At 45.0% G+C, this 19,073-nt stretch overlaps 1 protein-coding gene across 1 annotated transcript in view; it reads right to left on the bottom strand.

Annotated features, from left to right (window-relative positions):
- LOC116979725 (long-chain-fatty-acid--CoA ligase ACSBG2-like) overlaps nt 1-19,073 on the bottom strand; it is a 164,467-nt gene that overhangs the window by 106,617 nt on the left and 38,777 nt on the right. Inside the window, exons 4-5 of the mRNA XM_033031464.1 lie at nt 9,762-10,015; nt 5,747-5,835 (exon numbers count right to left, since the gene is read on the bottom strand). Coding sequence (XP_032887355.1) covers nt 5,747-5,835; nt 9,762-10,015 — 343 coding nt within the window. The remainder of the gene's footprint in view (nt 1-5,746; nt 5,836-9,761; nt 10,016-19,073) is intronic.

Genomic DNA, 19,073 nt, shown 5'->3' on the forward strand with positions numbered 1-19,073 from the left:
GTATGGAGAGAAGGCAGGTACGGGATGCTGAGTTGGGTGATCAGCCATGATCATATTGAATGGCGGTGCAGGCTCGAAGGGCCGAATGGCCTACTCCTGCACCTAATTTCTATGTTTCTATGTTTCTATATTATTAAAACTCTCAACTTGTTTGTTTGGATGCATGCGTGCGTGAATGTGATATCCCAAAACCACGCCAAAACGGTACACGACAGCGCTACAAATTTTGTCACACCTTACTCAACATTGTCCTAGGATGTAAATGAAACAAGTTTCATTCGGATTGATGTTATATTTTACAAGTTCTTGACATTTTAAACTTTACAAAAAACACTTTTCAAACCATTTTTCCACTTGCCCTGCCCGTCAGCAACGTTCAACGTCACAATGACGTCAAAATGAGATCCCAATGGGATAGGGAGGAGTTTTCATTTTTTTTAAAACATCGCCTTTTTTTGTGGGGGGGGGTGGTATAGGGGTGAGGCGAGTAGTGGAGGAGCAGGGGGATGAATAGAGGGAGAGGAGGGGGTGGGGAGGGTCCGGGGTTATGGAGGGAGGGAGGGAGTGACTGAGGTTAGGGGAAAGGAGAGGGAGAGAAAGGTCAGGTAGGGAGTGGGGGAGGGGAGGAGGTGAGGGGACAGAAGAGGGAAAGTGAAGAGGCCTGGCGTGGGCCAAGCCCTGGGGCTGTAGCCGGGCCCCGGCTTTGGGTGCTGGGGAGTGGTCACAAACATGGACTGGGCCCTGAGCGCGGCTCCGGACCCTGGGCTGGGGTTCGTACCGGTGTGGGGTCCGGGGCTGCTGCTCCGGGCCTGAGGGGAGGGGGAGCAGCTGGACCGGGGGCAAGGAATAGGCCGCAGCCTCGGCCTCTCCCTTCCCCCTTCCGCGCGCGGCTCCAGGCCGCACAGCCCATTCCACCCCGCCTCAACTACAACTACAACTTCATCGCCGATGTGGTGGAGCAAACGGAGCCGACAGTGGTTTACATCGAAATCCAGGCGAGGTGAGGAGGGAGATTGGGTGGATTGAGGGAGAGGATGGGGTAGAGAGGGAGAGGGAGGGGAAAGTGGGGGAGGTGAGGAGGGAGATTGGGTCGATTGAGGGAGAGGATGGGGTAGAGAGGGAGAGGGAGGTTAAAGTGGGGGAGGTGAGGAGGGAGGAGGGCGGATAGAGGGAGAGGAGGGTGGGGGAGTGGGGGAGGTAGGCAGTGGGGAATAGATGGAGAGGAGGGCAGTGGGGGAGGTGAGGAGGGAGTATGGAGGGGGTGGGATAGGAGGGAGGTGAGGAGTGGGGGATAGGAAGTGGAGAGGGGTTATGGAGGGAGGGAGTGTGAGGGTAGGAGAAACATAAAAACATAGAAACATAGAAAATAGGTGCAGGAGTAGGCCATTCGGCCCTTCGAGCCTGCACCGCCATTCAATATGATCATGGCTGATCATCCAACTCAGTATCCTGTACCTGCCTTCTCTCCATCCCCCCTGATCCCTTTAGCCACAAGGGTCACATCTAACTCTCTCTTAAATATAGCCAATGAACTGGCCTCAACTACCTTCTGCGGCAGAGAATTCCAGAGATTCACCACTCTCAAAAGTTTTCCTCATCTCGGTCCTAAAAGATTTCCCCCTTATCCTTAAACTGTGACCCCTTGTTCTGGACTTCCCCAACATCGGGAACAATCTTCCTGCATCTAGCCTGTCCAACCCCTTAAGAATTTTGTAAGTTTCTATAAGATCCCCCCTCAATCTTCTAAATTCTAGCGAGTACAAGCCAAGTCTATCCAGTCTTTCTTCATATGAAAGTCCTGACATCCCAGGAATCAGTCTGGTGAACCTTCTCTGTACCTCTATGGCAAGAATGTCTTTCCTCAGATTAGGAGACCAAAACTGTACGCAATACTCCAGGTGTGGTCTCACCAAGACCCTGTACAACTGCAGTAGAACCTCCCTGCTCCTATACTCAAATCCTTTTGCTATGAAAGCTAACATACCATTCACCTTCTTCACTGCCTGCTGCACCTGCATGCCTACTTTTAATGACTGGTGACACCCAGGTCTCGTTGCATCTCCCCCTTTCCTAATCGGCCACCATTCAGATAATAATCTACTTTCCTGTTTTTGCCACCAAAGTGGATAACCTCACATTTATCCACATTATACTGCATCTGCCATGTATTTGCCCACTCACCCAGCCTATCCAAGTCACCTTGCAGCATCCTAGCATCCTCCTCACAGCTAACACTGCCCCCCAGCTTCGTGTCATCCGCAAACTTGGAGATGTTGCATTCAATTCCCTCGTCCAAATCATTAATATATATTGTAAATAGCTGGGGTCCCAGAACTGAGCCTTGCGTACCCCACTAGTCACTGCCTGCCATTGTGAAAAGGACCCGTTTACTCCTACTCTTTGCTTCCTGTCTGCCAGCCAGTTCTCTATCCACATCAATACTGAACCCCCAATACCGTGTGCTTTAAGTTTGTATACTAATCTCTTATGTGGAACCTTGTCGAAAGCCTTCTGAAAGTCCAGATATAACACATCCACTGGTTCTCCCTTATCCACTCTACTAGTTACATCCTCGAAAAATTCTATAAGATTCGTCAGACATGATTTACCCTTCATAAATCCATGCTGACTTTGTCCAATGATTTCACCACTTTCCAAATGTGCAGCTATCCCATCTTTAATAACTGATTCTAGCAGTTTCCCCACTACCGACGTTAGACTAACTGGTCTGTAATTCCCCGTTTTCTCTCTCCCTCCCTTTTTAAAAAGTGGTGTTACATTAGCTACCCTCCAATCCTCAGGAACCACTCCAGAATCTAAAGAGTTTTGAAAAATTATCACTAATGCATCCACTATTTCTGGAGCTACTTCCTTAAGTACTCTGGGATGCAGCCTATCTGGCCCTGGGAATTTATCGGCCTTTAATCCATTCAATTTACCTAACACCACTTCCCGGCTAACCTGGATTTCACTCAGTTCCTCCATCTCATTTGACCTCCAGTCCCCTGCTATTTCTGGCAGATTATTTATGTCTTCCTTAGTGAAGACAGAACCAAAGTAGTTATTCAATTGGTCTGCCATGTCTTTGTTCCCCATGATCAATTCACCCGTTTCTGACTGCAAGGGACCTACATTTGTTTTAACTAATCTTTTTCTCTTCACATATCTATAAAAGCTTTTGCAGTCAGTTTTTATGTTCCCTGCCAGTTTTCTTTCATAATCTATTTTCCCTTTCCTAATTAAGCCCTTTGTCCTCCTCTGCTGGTCTCTGAATTTCTCCCAGTCCTCTGGTAGGCTGCTTTTCCTGGCTAATTTGTACGCTTCATCTTTTGTTTTGATACTATCCCTGATTTCCCTTGTTATCCACGGATGCACTACCTTCCCTGATTTATTTTTTTGCCAAACTGGGATGAACAATTGTTGTAGTTCATCCATGCAGTCTTTAAATGCCTTCCATTGCATATCCACCGTCAACCCATTAAGAATCAATCGCCAGTCTATCTTGGCCAATTCACGTCTCATACCCTCAAAGTTACCTTTCTTTAAGTTCAGGACCCTTGTTTCTGAATTAACGATGTCACTCTCCATCCTAATGAAGAACTCAACCATATTATGGTCACTCTTGCCCAAGGGGCCACGCACAACAAGACTGTTAACTAACCCTAGGTACACAAAAATGCTGGAGAAACTCAGCGGGTGCAGCAGCATCTATGGAGCGAAGGAAATAGGCGACGTTTCGGGCCGAAACCCTTCTTCAGACCTAACTAACCCTTCCTCATTACTCAATACCCAGTCTAGAATAGCCTGCTCTCTCGTTGGTTCCTCTACATGTTGGTTTAGAAAACTATCCCGCATACATTCCAAGAAATCCTCTTCCTCAGCACCCTTGCCAATTTGATTCACCTAATCTATATTTAGATTGAAGTCACCCATTATAACTGTTTTACCTTTGTTGCACGCATTTCTAATTTCCTGTTTGATGCCATCCCCAACTTCACTACTACTGTTAGGTGGCCTTTACACAACTCCCACTAGCGTTTTCTGCCCCTTAGTGTTTCGCAGCTCTACCCATATCGATTCCACATCCTCAAAGCTAATGTCCTTCCTTTCTATTGCGTTAATCAGCTCTCTAACCAGCAACGCTACCCCACCTCCTTTCCCTTTCTGTCTATCCCTCCTGAATATTGAATATCCCTGGATGTTCAGCTCCCAGCCTTGGTCACCCTGGAGCCATGTCTCCGTGATACCAACTATATCATAGTCATTAATAGCTATCTGCACATTCAACTCATCCACCTTATTACGAATGCTCCTTGCATTGAGACACAAAGCCTTCAGGCTTGTTTTTACAACACTCTTACCCCTTATACAATTATGCTGAAAAGTGGCCCTTTTTGATTTTTGCCCTGGATTTGCCGGCCTGCCACTTTTACTTTTCACCTTGCTACCTATTGCTTCTACCCTCATTTTACACCCCTCTGCCTCTACGCTCACACATTTAAGAAACCCTTTCCCTTTAACTCCATCCTCCACTATCCCATTCGACACCCCACCCCCCTTATTCAGTTTAAAACCACCCGTGTAGCAGTGGCAAACCTGCCTGCCAGAATGCTGGTCCCACACCTGTTAAGATGCAATCCGTCCCTTTTGTACAGTTCCCCCTTACCCCAAAACAGATCCCAGTGATCTAAGAATCTAAATCCCTGCCCCGTGCACCAGTTCCTCAGCCACACGTTCAGGTCCCGTATCTCCCTGTTCCTGCTCTCGCCAGCACAAGGAACTGGAAGCAAACCGGAGATAACAACCCTGGAGGTCCTGCTTTTCAGCATTTTTCACGCTGCAGAATAAGTCACGCTGCAGAATATTCATCCCCTTCTTTCCGACATCGTTTGTGCCGACATGCACTACCACTTCCGGATGTTCACCTTCGCCCTTGAGGATTTTCTGCACTCTGTCCGTGACATCCTGGATCCTGGCACCAGGAAGGCAGCACACCATCCTCGCATCCCGTCTGTTGCCGCAGAAACCCCAGAAAGGAAGGAGAGCTGAGGGAGGGAGTGTGGGGGAGGGGAGGAGAGGGTAAAGAGTGTGAAGAGGAGGGGGAGGGAGTGCTGGGGATGAGGGGAAATGGAGGAGGATAGGGGTAGGAAGAGGGATGGAGAGGTGATGGAGGAGGGGAGGGGGAAGAGGGAGGAAGGAAGTAGGGGGTGAGGGTGGGGGGGGTTGGTGGAGGGTGGGGAGAGGGAGGATAATGGAGGAGGGGAATAGGGGCTGAAGCAGGAGAGTGAGACGCCTTCACATTGATCTTATTTTTTACAGGCTATTGCCATTTTGAACTTTAAAAACGTCGCAGTCGCGCTTCCACTTGCTGGCCGCGCCTGCGCAGTTGGGGGTGTGTTGCCGAGACTCGTGTCACAACGGGGTTCTCTGGCGTCACAATGGGAACCAGTCAGCCGCACCTGCGCAGTTGGGGGCTATGGGTCAATGGTGGAATATTGCCGTGGGGGACGGGCCCAACGGGGACGGGCCCAACGGGTCCGCACCTGTTCTAGTACAAATTAAAAGCAGAAATATTCAGCAGGTCAGTCAATATCTGTGGAATGAGAGAGTTAATGTACATGCATGATACAGGGTCATTGACATGGAATGTTAACTTGGGATTCACTCTCAACAGGTACCTGCCTGACCTGCTGAATGAACAATGGTTTCTATTCGCCAAGCTTTTAAGGAAGTACATGAACACTACCCTGCCAGAATTGCTCCTACGTCTGCAATGAACCACTCTGGACTGTTGAATCCTAGGATGCAAACACCACAGAAACGTTCCAGTCCAAGCTGCGAACACAAAAATAAATATTTTAATAACCCTCTTCATTTTTCAAGTAAATTAACTTTGTTGGTTATATAAAGATCCTGAATAGATATATAATTCTAAGTTTACGTGCAACTATTTTTTTAGGAGACATAAAATGTGTATATATAGCATGACCTCCTCCAGAAGCAACAGGGTTAAATGCACATTTTATCCACAATGGAAGAAACCGAGCTGGCTGTGGCCGACAACTCTAAAAGGGAAAAGCTAGAGTAACTCAGCAGGACAGGCAGCATCTCTGGAGAGATGGAATATGTGTCGTTTTGGGTCAAAACAAATGGATGCAGCCACCTTCAGGCTAAGAGTTGCGTCTGAGGAGGCCCACTGTCTATCTGAGTGATGAGTGCCAGAGTGCTTATATGTTGGCCCTGTTAACGAAAGAGGCAAGGGAGATTGCTGCAGTCTTGAGGAAAATATTTTCATCTTGTCTAGTGAGGCAAGGTCATGGAGGATTGGGGAGTATCCAGAATTGTATTTTTGTTTAAGTGAAATCTGGATAATCCCGGATAATGTCAGTGGTAGGGAAACTAATATAGAGAGGGTTCGCGTGGATAGGAGTTACATGCATTGGGAACAAAATGGACTAATTTAGGACAGTCACACCATTACTTTGAGGAGCCTGCCCACCCACTTTCAGTAACACAAGTTACTGGAGTAACTTAGCGGGACAAGCAACATCACTGCAGGACATGGATCAGTGGCATTTCTGGTTGGGACTCTTCTTCAGACAGATTGTAGGAGGGGGAGAACAAATCTGGGTGAGAACATGGTCCAAGAGCAGGAGAGCAGCAGGAATTACACAGAGAGGGAGCAATATATGTATGCCCGCAAGCCCAGGTAACATCTTGGTGAATCTCTTCTGCACCCTTACTAACTTAATAACCTTCTTCCTGCAACTGGCAGCCAGAACTGCACATAATACCTCAAGTGTGCTCTCACCAACGACTCGTATAGCTGCATCACAATGTGCTAACTTTTGCACACAATATGCTTGCCAATGAACACATACAGATGCCTTCTTCACCACACGGCCCATCTGACGTCACTTTTAGGGAATCATTCACCTGTACACATGGGACTCTCCATTCTCCAACACCCTGTAGGGCTCTACCATTTACTATGTAAGTCCTGCCCTGCTTGACATACCAAAGTGGAACACCTCACATGTCAGAGCTAAAGTCCATTTGCCATTCCTTTGTGCACCTTCCAAACTGCTCTAGATCCTGTTGTAAACTTAGAAATCCTTGCTCACTATATCATCTATTTTTGTGTCTTCTGCAAATGTACTAATAATGTTAACAACATTTTTAACAAATCCCTGCAGCAAATCACTGGTCACAGGTCTCCAATAAAAAAAACCTCCACAACTACCCTTCGGCTCCTTCTTCCAAGTCCAATTTTAATCCAATTGGCTTTCTCCCCTTGGATTCCATGCGTTTACCTTTCAGAACTGGCCTACCATGTGGGACTTTGTAAAAGGCCTTGCTAAAGACTATACAAACAATGTCCACTGCCCTGCTCTCATCAATCCTCTTGGTGACCACCTCAAAATTCCTTATCAGATTTGTGCGACAAGATTCTGCACACACCCCATAAACAAATGGTAGATCCTCTCTCCAAGGCTCCCCTCCAACAACTTACCCATCGCTGATGTCAGGCATGCTGTAATTTCCTGGCTTTACCTTACTGTCCTTCTTAAACAGTAGTACAGCACTACCTACTCTCCAATCTTCTGGAACCACTTGTGGCTAACAATGGTGCAAATATATTTGCACGGGTTTCAATAAGTTCCTTCCTAGCTTCCCACATGGCCTGAGAATGTACTTGGTCAGGCCCAGGCAATTTATCCACCTTAATGTGCATTAAGAAGACCATGGAGACTTGGACAGGTTGGGGGAGTGGGCAGGTGCATGGCAGATGAAGTTTAATGTGGATAAATGTGAGGTTATCCACTTTGGTACCAAAAACAGGAAGGCAGATTACTATCTAAATGGCTTCAAGTTGGGAAAATGGGAAGTACAACGGGATCTGGGGGTCCTTGTTCATCAGTCTATGAAAGTAAGCATGCAGGTACAGCAGGCAGTGAAGAAAGCGATTGGCTTGTTGGCCTTTATAACAAGAGGAGTCGACTATAAGAGCAAAGAGGTCCTTCTGCAGTTTACAGAACCCTAGTGAGACCACATCTGGAGTATTGTGTGCAGTTTTGGTCCCCTAATTTGAGGAAGGACATTCTTGCTATTGAGGGAGTGCAACGTAGGTTTACAAGGTTAATTCCAGGGATGGCAGGACTGTCACATGCTGAGAGAATGGAGCGGCTGGGCTTGTACACTCTGGAATTTAGAAGGATGGGAGGGGATCTTATTGAAACATATAAGATTTTTAAGGGTTTGGACACGCTAGAGGCAGGAAACATTTTCCTGATGTTGGGAGAGTCCAGAACCAGGGGCCACAGTTTAAGAATAAGGGGTAAGCCATTTAGAATGGAGACGAGGAAACACTTTTTCTCCCAGAGAGTTGTGAGTCTGTGTAATTCTCTGCCTCAGAGGGCGGTGTAGGCTGGTTCTCAGGATGCTTTCAAGAGAGAGCTAGATAGGGCTCTTAAAGATAGCGGAGTCAGGGGATATGGGGAGAAGGCAGAAACGGGGTACTGATTGGAGATGATCAGCCATGATCACATTGAATGGCGGTGCTGGCTCGAAGGGCCGAATGGCCTACTCCTGCACCTATTATCTATTACCTCCTCTTTGACAAGTGATCCAAGACATAACAATCCAGATGCCTCAGCTTCTTAACTTCCACAATCTGGACTCCGGATTGTCAAAGCTGCCACTGCCAGGCATAAAAACAATTTTTATCCACGAGTAGTTGCTCTACTCAACAGCCAAAAATCTGTAGCCTCCCTTTGATCTGGTATTTTGTTGGTTCGCATGCATGATCAATGGTGTTTTATCATTAATGTTTTATTATTATTAATGTTTAGTGTTTTCTGAGTCATTCGTAACTGTCACTGTATGTCATGTTGTTACTTGTGGGCGGAGCACCAAGGCGAATTCCTTGTATGTGAATACTTGGCCAATAAACTTACTTACTTATCAGTAAAAATGGATGAGAAGTATTAATTTAATATCTCCACTCATCACTTGGTGTTCTATGCAAAGATGGTCATTCTAATCTTTAAGAAAATCTATTCTTTCTTTAGCTACCCGTTGCTCTTAATATACCTGAGGAATTCCTTGGAATTTTCTTTTAGCTTGTTTGCCAGCTCCATCTCATGTCCTCTTTTTGCCGTCTTGATTGCTTTCTTAGGTGTATTCTGACATTTCCTATACTGGCAGAGAGATATGCTTGATCCCGGCTGACGAATCAATGTTTATTCATTTTCATGACCAGAGCCTCAACATTTCTAGTTAACTAGGTGTCCCTAAACCTGTCCTTCACCCTAACAGGAGTATGCTGCCCCAAAACTCTTGCTATCTCACTTTAAAAGCCTCCGACCTGCCAGCTATTCTTTACCTGCAAACAGACTACCCCCCAATTGACCTCTGCAACTTCCTGCCTTATGCCTCCAGAATCAGCCATGCCTTAACTTATGACTCATGCCTATCCTTCTCTATCTTTACTTAAATACTTCAGGGGCAAGGCCTTTGTAATTCATCAACTGAGACTTATCTGTACCTCACTGGCCAACTTCAGGACATCAGCTCTATTGAACCTAACATCTGGACAGGATTAACGCAGGAGTGGGTTAGGTGTGGTGCGGTGTCTGTGCACAAGGTCAAACCTTATAGGGAAAGATTCAAAATGAAATTCCACGCATTTTACTTTTTTTCATTTAAAATTAAAATTATTTAAAATAGAAACCACTTTTGGGTGAATAAAACACACTTGCCTTAAGAAAGCTCTTCGCAGCACTTTTGCATCGATTGTAAAATTGTTTAAAGGTTATTTTTTCCCAATGATCTTCCACTTTGTAAGCCAAAGCATCACGTTGACCATAATTTCTCACTGCCAGCTGGAGCATCTGGCCAACAGTCAAAGGCGTGTTGGCACCCAAACCAAAATCCTCCATTCGGAGCTTGGTTGCACTGCTCTTCTCTGTGGTCCACAATTTGGATGCCGGAGCAACTTTAGGTGGGTAGTTTTCTAAAAATGTAATCGGAGCCAGCGGGTCAAACAGCACAGAAAAAGACCTTTCAGACATCCATGTCCATGCTGCTCATTTGTACCCATCTATACTCACCCCATTCGTTCAAAATACATCCATAGCCCTCTATACTTTAGTAAATTAACTACTTGCCAAAATGTTTCTTAAATGTTGTGATGTACCTCCCTTCACAACTTCTTCAGTCTGCATATTGCAGACTCCCACCACTCTGTGTAAAATAATTTATCCAGATAAAGCTCCCACATCTCATAACATCATAAGATCTAGGAGGACGATTGGGCCATTCGGCCCATCAAGTCTACTCTGCCATTCAATCATGGCTGATCTATCTCCCCTCTGAACACCATTCTCCTGCCTTCGCCCCATAACTCCTGGCACCCTTAATAATCACGAATTTGTCAATTTCCGCCTTAAAAATATCCATTGACTTGGCCTCCACAGCCGTCTGTGGCAATGAATTCCACAGATTCAAAACCCTCTGACTAAATAAATTTCCCCTCATCTTTTTAAAGTTGTGTTCTTTTATTCTGAGGCAATGGCCTCTGGTCCTAGACTCTCCCACTAGCGGAAACATCCTCTACACATTCACTCTATCCAGGCCTTTCACTATTCGATAAGTTTCAATATATTCCCCATTTAAATCTCAAATTAATTCTATGCTCTCTTGTCTTTGTCAGTCCTACCATGGAGGGGAGAGCAGATCATTTGGAAATAAAAGGATGGAGTTAAAGGGAAAGAGAATATAGGAAAAGTTAAGAAAGTTAAGAAAGACACCAGAATTAATGGGGCAGAAGGCTCACGAAGGGATAGAAGAGTATGGCCAAGTGAAATAGGAATCTATGTGAAAGGTGAAGTGAGCGATGGATTAAAAGTATTATATATGAATGCACAAAGTATAAGAGATAAAGTAGATAAGCTAGAGGCTCAGTTAGAAATTGGCAGGTATGATGTTGTAGGTATTACAGAGACAAGGCTGAAAGAGGGCCAGGGCTGGGAAAAGAATATTCAGGGGTATGCATCCGATCGAAAAGACATCAGGTGGGCAGAGGGGGTGGGCTGGCTCTGTTGGTAAGGAATGAAATTCTGTCCCTTGCGAGGAGTGACATAGAATCAGGAGATGAAGAGTCAGTATGGATAGAACTAAGGAATTGTCGGGGTAAAAAGACCCTAATGGGAGTTATCTACAGGCCCCCGAAGAGTAGCCGGTATAATAGGTGCGTTGAATCAAGAGTTATTGGCATGGCATAAAGGTAATACTACAGTTATAGCAATTTATTAGCATGTCGCAAAGGTAATGCAAAGGTTATGGGAGATTGCAGGTAGACTGGGAAAATCAGGTTTGTACTGGACCCCAAGAAAGGGAGTTTGTGGAGTGCCACTGAGATGGATTTTTGGAGCAGCTTGTCAGGGAGCCAATCAGGGAGAAGGCAATTCTGGATTTAGTGTTGTGTAATGAACCGATTTGATAAGGGAACTTGAGGTAAAGGAGCCATTAGGAGGTAGTGACCATAATATAAGTTTTAATCTTCAATTTGAGAGGGAGAAGGGAAAATCCAAAGTGCCAATATTACAGTTGAACAAAGGGGACTATGGAGCCATGAGGGAGGAGCTGGCCAAAGTTGACTGGAAAGAGACCCTAGCAGGGATGACAGTGGAACAACAATGGCAGGTATTTCTGGGAATAATACAGAAGGTGCAGGATCAGTTCATTCCAAAGAGGAAGAAAGATTCTAAGGGGAGTAAGAGGTGACTGTGGCTGACAAGGGAAGTCAAGGACAGTATAAAAATAAAAGAGAAGTATAACATAACAAGTATAGCATAGCAAAGATGAGCGGGAAGCCAGTGGATTGGGAAATTATTAAAGAGCAACAGAAGATAACTAAAAAGACAATACGGGGAGAAAATATGAGATACGAAGGTAAACTAGCCAAGAATATAAAGGAGGATAGTAAAAACTTCTTTAGGTTATGCGAAGAGGAACAAAATTAGTTAAGACCAAAGTTGGACCCTTGAAGACAGAAGCAGGTAAATTTATTATGGGGAACAAGGAAATGGCAGATGAGTTGAACAGGTACTTTGGATCTATCTTCACTAAGGAAGACCCAACAATCTCCCAGATGTACTAGTGGCCAAAGGACCTAGGGTAACGGTGGAACTGAAGGAAATTCACATTAGGCAGGAAGGTGTTGGGTAGACTGATGGGACTGAAGGCTGATAAATATCCAGGGCCTGATGGTCTGCATCCCAGGGTACTTAAGAAAGTGGCTCTAGAAATCTTGGAAGCAATTGGTGATCATTTTCCAATGTCATATAGATTCAGGATCTGTTCCTGTGGATTGGAGGGTAGCTAATGTTATCCCACTTTTTAAGAAAGGAGAGAGAATACAGGGAATTATAGACCAGTTAGCCTGACATCGGTGGTTGAGAAGATACTGGAGTCAATTATAAAAGCATAAAGTATTAATTATTAACACATGAACCTTTTTAAACATAAAAATGGTAACATGTTTTTTCTTCCAATGTTTAATTACTGAGCAATCATGCACAAAAATGTGACTTTTATGTACAAAGCCTCAAATATATCACAGGCTGATTCAGAAAAACAATGGCCTATAAGTTGAATAATGTTGGAAATAGCTCACTGAAGCGCGAGACACTAATGACAAGAATAATGCAGCAGTGTTCTGAGGAGACAAAAAGTCTATGTCAGAATTGCCATGAATCAGTGGACTGGAAATATGTTCAAATCCACTTTCTCCAGTCTGAATGAGTATACATACATTAGCTGCCACCGTTTCATCAAGACTAAAGTGGGTAGGAAGGAACTGCAGATGCTGGTTTAAAGATAGACACAAAAAGCTGGAGTAACCCAGCGGATCAGACAGCATCTCTGGCAAAAAGCAATAGGTGACGTTTTAGGTCGAGACCCTTCATCGGACCACTAAAGTGGGTTGTATTGTACATAGTGAAGATGGTTGTCAAAAAATGCAGTGGGATCTTGATCAGTTGGGCAGATGGGATGAGGAATGGTTAATGGAATTTAATGCAGAGATGGGTGAGGTGTTGCAATTTGAGAAGTCAAACCAGGGCAGGACCTACACAGTGAATCGCAGGGCTCTGGGGAGTGTTGAAGAACAGAGCGATCTAGGGGTGCATGTACATAGTTTTTTTAAAGTGGCATCCTAAGTAGACAAGGTGATCGATGGCTTTTGTCACATTGGCCTTCATCAATCACAGTACTGAGTATAGAAGTCGGGACATCACGGTACAGTTATACAAAACATTGGTGAGGCCACATTTACAATATCGTGTTCAGTTTTAGTCACTCTGTTATAGGAAAGATGTTGTTAAGCTGGAAAGGGTGCAGAAAAGATTTATGAGGATGTTGCCAGAACACAAGGGCCGAGCTATAGGGACAGGTTGAGGTGGTTAGTACTTTATTCGTGGAGGGCAGGAGGATTTAATAGGAACCCGAGGGGTAACTTTTTATTTTACAGAAAAGGTGGTAGGTGTATGGAACAAGCTGCCAGACAGAGGAGGTAGGTGAAGCAGGTACAATCACAACATGTAAAAGACATTTAGATAGGTATATGGATAGGATAAGTTTACAAGGATATGGGCCAATTGCAGGCAGGTGGGACTAGTGTAGATAGGGCATGTTAGTCAGCGTTGACACGTTGGGCCAAAGGATCTGTTTCTATGCTCTATGACTACAAAGACAATTAGGATCTATCCGACTGGAAAACTTTGATGAACAGGGAATTTCACTCTTTGCTAAAGACCACATCTGGGATAGATGCTGCTGCACTGTACAAGTAGGCCAAGTATGATCTCCGCAAAGTTATTAGATACCAAGGGAGGCTTCCTAAACAAGCCAGAGGCTTGATTTGATCAATCAGTTGCCAGGCAACTGTAGCAATGCCAGAAAACCATTATGGGTTACTAGCCAAAATCAGGGGAGATCTTTGGCAAAGATGCATCTGCACACAGATGAGATCAATGCCCTATGCTCGTTTTGAATAGGCAAAATTCCACATTGGCGCATTTTTACATCCCCCACTGGCTCTGACCCTTACATCTCAGAAGTCAGATCTGCCAGTCCAGATGGAGTCCCTGGACATTCAGAAATTGTGTGCAAATCAACTGGCCACTATCTTCATCTATATTCTCAACCATGCACTTCAACAGTCTCGCCTGCTTCAAGAAACCTTTATCATTCTAGTCCCAAGAAAAGTGAAATGATCTGTCTCCATGACTACTACCCATTAGCTCCAACCATAATTAAGTGTTTCAATAGATTGCTAATGGCCCACTCCTTGCAATATGTATTCATGAAAAATTGGTCTGCGGAGTAAGCCATCTCAATTGCACTAGGTTTAGCTGTGAATCATGTAAACTACATCAGGACGATATGCATTAACTGCGGTGCAACATTCACCACTATATAATACCAAACAATCTCATCCCTAAACCTCTGGACCATGACCTTGGGCATGAGTGACTCTACTCACTTTATACTCATGACTGTGTAGCCGGACATAGTGCGAACACCATTTTCAAGTTCACTGACGACACCACCGTTGTGGGACGAATTACAGATGGTGATGAGTCAGAGTATAGAAGTGAGATTGACTGACTGACCATATGGTGCCAGCACAACAACCTGGCTCTCAATATCAGCAAAACCAAAGAACTGATTGTGGACTTTGGAAGAGGAAGGTTGAGGACCCACAATCCTGTTCACATCAATTGGACAATGGTGGAGAGGGTCAAAAACTTCAAATTCCTGGGCGTGCATATTTCCGGCGATCTTTCCTGCACCCAGCACACTGATGCAATCATAAAGAAAGCACATCAGCGCCTCTACTTCCTGAGAAGATTACGGAGATATGTCAAAGAGAGTTCTCTTGAACTTCTGCAGGTGCACAGTAGAGAGCATACTGACTGGTTGCATCGTGGACTGGTTCGGCAAATTGAACGTCTATGAGCAGAAAAGAATGCAGAAAGTTGTAATCACTGTCCAGGCCATCACTTGCTCTGACCTCCCCACCATCGAAGAGATTTATCGTAGTTGCTGCCTCAAAAAGGCAGCCAGCATCATCAAAGACCCACACCATTCTGGCCACACACTCATCTCACCACTGCCATTGCAAAGTAGGTATAGGAGCCTGAGAACTGTAACGTCCAGGTTCAGGAACAGCTTCTTCCCTACAACCATCAGGCTATTAAACACTACAACCTCAGAAGCTCTGAACTACAATAGGCTATTATTATTACTATTGCGTTGTTATTGTTTGTTCTTTTTTTTCCGAGTTTTTATAATTACATATTCTGTTGTGCTGCAGCAAGTAGGAATTTCATTGTTCTATCTGGGACATGTGACAATAAAATACTCTTGACTTGACCTTGTTCTTGCAAGTAACTTCTGGATTTCCAGACTCCACACACCTGCTCCAATTTCCCCATGCTTTAATGCAGAGGAGCCAAAACGCTCAGAATTCAATGAACTTAAAACAAATCCAAGATTTTCCATTGCGAATTTTTTTTCATTGAAGTGGATAAACGGGGCAAACAACAATGATGCTGGACAATGCCTAGGCAAAGAGCTGTCAACAACACAAGATCAGTAAGAGAAAGTCAACTGTAAACGTATATGTCAATCTAGACTTTCTTTGGTTGCAATATTTTAAGATTAGTGAAGATTTGCAAAGTTAATTCCCATGCTCCTAGTCATTCTTTTTGCCTGCTCACTCTTGGAATCATGGAGTAGAATTTCTCATGAAGGGGGCCATTGGGCCCATCACAACTCTGCTGGTAGCTGCGGCCACTGTTCACTAAAGCCCCTGTCCCACTTATGTGTCCTTGGCACGCTAATTACACGACCTCATGGTCGCGTTGAGCCTCGACGGTCCCGTGAAGGTCGCGCGCGACTTCATTCGACCGCACAGCCGTCTGGAGCGCGTGACAAGTCATTTGAAGATGGATGCGAAATGCCGGAGTAACTCAGCCGGACCGGCAGCATCTCTGGAGAGAAGGAATGGGTGATGTTTCGTGTTGAGACTCTTCTTCAGTCTGAAAGATGGGTCTTGACCCGAAACATCACCCATTCCTTCTCTCCAGAGATGCTGCCGGTCCCGCTGAGTTACTCCTGCATTTTGCGTTTATCTTCAATTTTCTTGGCCCCGCTCTGGGAGTAGAAGTGGGCGCGGATCCGGACCGCAACGGCCTTGAGCCCCAGGCCGATTTCGGCGATCGTTTGCCTGCTTCTGTTGCTGTTGAAGGTGAAACGTTGCGTCGCGCCAGGGTCTTGGGCCTGTCCCACTTTGGCCGTCAGTTCCGCGACAGGTCGTTGGCGCGCGAAGATTTTGTTTGCTACAAACATTTCGGAGCCCCGTGCGATGTCGCGCACAACTACATACCCCTCCGCGCTTCTCAGTGGGACCGGCCCCGCGAGGCCATACGATGCCCGTGCACCTCAGCACGACCACGAGGTCGCGTAATTTGCGTGCCAAGGACACGTAAGTGGGACAGGCCCTTTAAGGTATTCCTATGGTCTAGCATTTTCTTTGAAGTGTATATCTAAGAATCATTTTTGGAGTTTTCAATAAAGACATTCCAGATCCCAACTTATTGAGTACATAAAAGTACCTCACAACGCTCAGTTTTTTTTAAACTAAATTAACTTAAGTGCATGTTCTCTAATAACCTTTGTGGGTCCTCTCCTATCCACTCTAACACCCTTAAGCCCCTGTCCCACTTTCCCGACCTAATTGGCGACCTCTGCCGAGTTTGCCCTTGACTCATACTCGCAGCATGGTCGCCACGAGGTCGTAGGAGGTCTTCATAACTCTTTCTCGTGCTCGTGAGGCTGAGGCTGAGGAACTGTGCACGGGGCAGGGATTTAGATTCTTAGATCACTGGGATCTGTTTTGGGGTAAGGGGGAACTGTACAAAAGGGACGGGTTGCATCTTAACAGGTGTGGGACCAGCATTCTGGCAGGCAGGTTTGCCACTGCTACACGGGTGGTTTTAAACTGAATAAGGGGGGTGGGGTGTCGAATGGGCTAGTGGAGGATGGAGTTAAAGGGAAAGGGTTTCTTAAATGTGTGAGCGTAGAGACAGAGGGGTGTAAAATTAGGGTAGAAGCAATAGGTAGCAAGGTGAAAAGTAAAAGTGGCAGGCCGGAAAATCCAGGGCAAAAATCAAAAAGGGCCACTTTTCAACAAAATTGTATAAGGGGTAAGAGTGTTGTAAAAACAAGCCTAAAGGCTTTGTGTCTCAATGCAAGGAGCATTCGTAATAAGGTGGATGAGTTGAATGTGCAGATAGCTATTAATGACTATGATATAGTTGGGATCACGGAGACATGGCTCCAGGGTGACCAAGGCTGGGAGCTGAACATCCAGGGATATTCAATATTCAGGAGGGATAGAGAGAAAGGAAAAGGAGGTGGGGTAGCGTTGCTGATTAGAGAGGAGATTAACGCAATGGAAAGGAAGGACATTAGTTTGCAGGATGTGGAATCGGTATGGGTAGAGCTGCGAAACACTAAGGGGCAGAAAACGCTGGTGGGTGTTGTGTACAGGCCACCTAACAGTAGTAGTGAAGTTGGAGATGGTATCAAACAGGAAATTAGAAATGCGTGCGACAAAGGCAAAACCGTTATAATGGGTGACTTCAATCTACATATAGATTGGGTGAATCAAATTGGCAGGGGTGCTGAGGAAGAGGATTTTTTGGAATGTATGCGGGATAGTTATCTAAATCAACATGTAGAGGAACCAATGAGAGAGCAGGCTATTTTAGACTGGGTATTGAGTAATGAGGAAGGGTTAGTTAGCAGTCTTGTTGTACGTGCCCCCTTGGGCAAGAGTGACCATAATATGGTTGAGTTCTTCATTAGGATGGAGAGTGACATTGTTAATTCAGAAACAATGGTTCTGAACTTAAAGAAAGGTAACTTTGAGGGTATGAGACGTGAATTGGCCAAGATTGACTGGCAATTAATTCTAAAAGGGTTGACGGTGGATATGCAATGGAAGACATTTAAAGACTGCATGGATGAACTACAAAAATTGTTCATCCCAGTTTGGCAAAAGAATAAATCAGGGAAGGTAGTGCATCCGTGGATAACAAGGGAAATCAGGGATAGTATCAAAGCGAAGGATGATGCGTACAAATTAGCCAGAAAAAGCAGCATACCGGAGGACTGGGAGAAATTCAGAGACCAGCAGAGGAGGACAAAGGGCTTAATTAGGAAAGGGAAAATAGATTATGAAAGAAAACTGGCAGGGAACATAAAAACTGACTGCAAAAGTTTTTATAGATATGTGAAAAGAAAGAGATTAGTTAAAACAAATGTAGGTCCCTTGCAGTCAGAAGCGGGTGAGTTGATCATGGGGAACAAGGATATGGCGGACCAATTGAATAACTACTTTGGTTCCGTCTTCACTAAGGAAGACATAAATAATCTGCCGGAAATAGCAGGGGACCGCGGGTCAAAGGAGTTGGAGGAATTGAGTGAAATCCAGGTTAGCCGGGAAGTGGTGTTGGGTAAATTAAATGGATTAAAGGCTGATAAATCCCCAGGGCCAGATAGGCTGCATCCCAGAGTACTTAAGGAAGTAGCTCCAGAAATAGTGGATGCATTAGTAATAATCTTTCAAAACTCTTTAGATTCTGGAGTAGTTCCTGAGGATTGGCGGGTAGCAAACGTAACCCCACTTTTTAAGAATGGAGGGAGAGAGAAAACGGGGAATTACAGACCAGTTAGTCTAACATCGGTAGTGGGGAAACTGCTAGAGTCAGTTATTAAAGATGGGATAGCAGCACATTTGGAAAGTGGTGAAATCATTGGACAAAGTCAGCATGGATTTACAAAAGGTAAATCATGTCTGACGAATATTATAGAATTTTTCGAGGATGTAACTAGTAGCGTGGATAGGGGAGAACCAGTGGATGTGGTGTATCTGGACTTCCAGAAGGCTTTCGACAAGGTCCCACATAAGAGATTAGTTTACAAACTTAAAGCACACG

This window comes from Amblyraja radiata, chromosome 1 (assembly GCF_010909765.2).
Source record: "Amblyraja radiata isolate CabotCenter1 chromosome 1, sAmbRad1.1.pri, whole genome shotgun sequence".
Classification (NCBI taxonomy): Eukaryota; Metazoa; Chordata; class Chondrichthyes; order Rajiformes; family Rajidae; genus Amblyraja; species Amblyraja radiata.